We start from the raw sequence: 3353 nt of genomic DNA on the forward strand, positions 1-3353 counted from the left end.
ATTAAGAGCTCATCTGCTTTGAAAGAGGACTGGGATTTGTTCTTTGAGCTCATGTCCGATGGCTCCCAACCACCTTTAATTTCAGCTCCAGGGGACCTGACTATTCTTGTCACTGTGGTCTCCTGTATTCATTCCTTGCCCTACCTAGATAAATAAAAATAATACATCTACATATGTGAAACTGGTTTCATTAGGTTTTGTTAGTCAAACAATCCCTGATCTTCTCTGATTCTGAGTCTGCTTGGATCAGTTTATTGGGTTTCCCCTTGGGTTCCAAGACCACCTCTCTGTTACCTGCCACTCTTTCGCCAACTATCTGTTTCTCCCTCAAACTTCCCCTCAGAGAGTCTATCTATTTCTGGCCCCTCTCCACTGCTTCCTAAACATCCATCTTTTTTTTCCCCTGTGCCATCCCTGCTCCTCTAAGCCTTATCTCCAGTTTTTTCCTCTCCCTAAAGACCAGACTAGCTCAGTACTGTTTGTTTTAGTGTATGTGACATTAGACTTACTGTTCACAGCCTTGAACTTTCCGGCTTCCTCTCAATGTTCCATCCACCACAGCCAGTCTCCTCCACAATAGTGTGCATACACAACACATCACATCACACATTTTAATTTTTAGAGCAAAAACAAATTCCACTGTAAAAGATACTGGGGATGTCAAAGGCCATTGGGTATCTGAAACACAGAAAAACAAACATTTTCACCCCAATCCTATAAATTCCCCATATATGTCCCCTCACTTTGTGAATTTCACCTTAATGGATCTTTTCCATCAGATTATAGACATAGATGTGGACGTCGCCATCAAACTTGATGAAGTACACGGAAGGCTTGGCTAGAACTTGGTAAATGACTTTGCCGATCTTTTTGGACCCGTCACTTCTGGTGAACTGCACACATTGACCTGTTAAGATGTCGCTGCCAACTTCTGACTTCACCTCTGCTGGCGAAATCTCTGGAATGATACGGAGATTACCTTCTGTGTAATCATCCAGGAGTTGATAGATATATAGGACTGGATCTTTCTCATAGGTGATGTAAAACCAGTCCTTCATGATTGGCACTTGGGCTAGGACCACCCCCCTCCAGTTGTCCTTAGAGCCATGTTTGCCCTCAAATTTATGCTCCACAGCACGGCCAACCATGGCACTTGCGAGTTGGGCGTCTTTCACTTGAGGAAACACAACTTTGTGAGTCAAGACCTTAAGCTTTAAAATCCTCTCATCACTGTGAAGTGCCAGTCCATAGACACAATCAACTCCATCATACTTGACCAGATAGAGAGAGGGATTTGTTGGCAGTTGATCTAGAACTATGGCCTTCCATTGGGTGACGGGCTCATCACCTTCCTTCCATCCGTGTGAAATTCTGCACCCCACAATGTTCCCCAGGGACTGGGGAGAAGGCCTCTTCCTCTTCCGCTTCTGGAAGGATGGTGTGCTCATCCTCCTTACAGACACCCTCTTCTTCTTGGCTGTAGACCTAGTGTGGTAGGCCACGGTACTCCTGGTCCACTGTCTTGTGGCTATTGTTCTGCGTTCAGGCTTCATACTTTCCCATGGCCTGGGTTTGAAGAGCTCACCTGCTTAAACCAGAGACAAAGCTGGTACCTCTGTCATATGAGTACCTGCAATAACAATGGGGGTGGGGTTGGGGATGGTGCTGGACCAAGGCTCTTGTCTATGAGAACTTTGGAGCAGGTGAGGAAGGCGATGGTAAACAGGTTTGAGCATCTGAATCTAATGCTGTCATAATCAGAAGTTCATAGAAGTGCTGGGCAATGGTGGAGCACACCTTTAATTCCAGCACTCCAGAAGCAGAGGGAAGCAGACCTCTGTGAGATCAAGGCCAGGCTGGTTTACAGAATTAGTTCCAGGATAGACAAAACTACCCACAGAAAAACCCAATCTCATAAATCAAAATCTAAAGTTCAAAGGAAAATGAAAAAATGGTTCTCTACAGCTCAGAATAACATATTTAGACATATTTCTTCAGCCCGAGGCACTTTGCCTATGCTGAGGAACATCTCCTTGAATGGCTAGGTCAGTGTGGGATTAAGTATCCTTGTCCCCACTTTAAGCAAGCAGAACAGAGAAAGGATAGCAAAGGAGCCAGAAGGGTGGCCACACCCCTTCTCTACCCTCTAACTATGAGCTATTTGGCAACATCCACAAGTATCTGCCCAGAGACAAAGCACAGCAGTCCACTGGCCTTCTCTACTGTGCATCCTGACCCAGCCCCAGGTTTATTCCCCGAAGCTGTTGCATTTTCGACCGCAACAAGAGTCTTTTGTGTAGGCAACAATAGCCTTTTAGAAATAATATCTACTGGGGTTGGGATTTAACTCAGTGGTAGAGCAGTTGCGTAGCAAGCACAGGGCCCTGGGTTCCTCAGCTCCATTAAAAAAAAAAAAAAAAAAAAAAGAGAAATATTTTCTCCAAAAATACACAGGCACAGAGAGGAGCTTTGGCATTTTAGTAGAATTTTGAATTAGATATTGTTAGCAAAGAATAATAAACTCCGGAGACTGACTAGCCTAGACCATCTGCCTAGCTCTCAAACGTGGAAGACATTAGAACGTAAGGTTACTTGCTGTACGAGGGAAAACTTTTAGCTTTCTGTGCTACAAGGGTCCCAGTTATCTTCATAAACGTATTTACCAAAAGAAAATGTCCTAGTCGTCCAGATTCTGTCTTCTGAAACCGGTCAGGCACCAATAGGTTGTTGAACAGTTGTGGGGTTCAGGAGCTGAACTAGCTTTCACACCCCGCTCCAAAGATAGTGAACCCACCTTCAAAGTAGTCTAGCGCCTCCAAGTGGAAGAGATGCGCAACCTCCGCCCTTGTGCTCTGTGACATCATCCAGGCTCTGCTTACGTCATAGAACCCCTCTCAGGCCAGTTCCTTCCCTAGTTACGCTTAGAAACTTCCAGCATCTAGGTTTTAGCTTCTCATGTAGCCTCCTGGTGAACCAAAATAAAGTCCCCACCCAAATATTCTGATGACTCGAGTCACAGTCTGCCCAAGTAGCTCTTTTCATGCTTTTTATTTTTCTGAAAAACTCTTTGGTTTCTGAGTCACCAACATCCTTGGTGGTTATTTTCCCAGCTCCTATGTTTTCTTTGGTTAACTTTAAGTTATTCTCCGTATCAGAAATATTGCTAGGCTCTCTTTCCGAGGCAGCACACAGGATAGAACAACAGAATTAGCTCTATCAAAACCCACAATTAGAGGAGGGCCATTTTTATTGAAACAAAGCTGGAATTTGACAAGATTAAATACCTTGTATTGAAGACAATGGCAATCATGAATTATGGATTCTTTGCAAAGAGCGAGGAAAAATTAGCTCCT

At 44.3% G+C, this 3353-nt stretch overlaps 1 protein-coding gene across 1 annotated transcript; it reads right to left on the minus strand.

Moving 5' to 3' along the window:
- Nucleotides 1-509: 509 nt before the first annotated feature.
- Nucleotides 510-2809, minus strand: LOC147998036 (Y-linked testis-specific protein 1-like). Its single transcript, XM_087601335.1, has 3 exons — nucleotides 2664-2809; nucleotides 758-1630; nucleotides 510-678 (listed from the first exon to the last, which is right to left on the minus strand). The coding sequence occupies exon 2, from the start codon at nucleotides 1551-1553 to the stop codon at nucleotides 759-761; it is 795 nt and encodes a 264-aa protein (XP_087457461.1). The 5' UTR covers nucleotides 1554-1630; nucleotides 2664-2809; the 3' UTR covers nucleotides 510-678; nucleotide 758.
- Between the last annotated feature and the right edge of the window lie 544 nt (nucleotides 2810-3353).

The sequence above is a fragment of the Rattus norvegicus genome, chromosome Y (genome assembly GCF_021556685.1).
Source record: "Rattus norvegicus strain SHRSP/BbbUtx chromosome Y, alternate assembly SHRSP_T2T, whole genome shotgun sequence".
In the NCBI taxonomy this organism is placed as follows: domain Eukaryota; kingdom Metazoa; phylum Chordata; class Mammalia; order Rodentia; family Muridae; genus Rattus; species Rattus norvegicus.

What these genes read in the sequence shown, in the direction of transcription:
- LOC147998036 (XM_087601335.1), bottom strand. Translation starts at nt 1,553, where the DNA reads ATGAAGCCTGAACGCAGAACAATAGCCACAAGACAGTGGACCAGGAGT.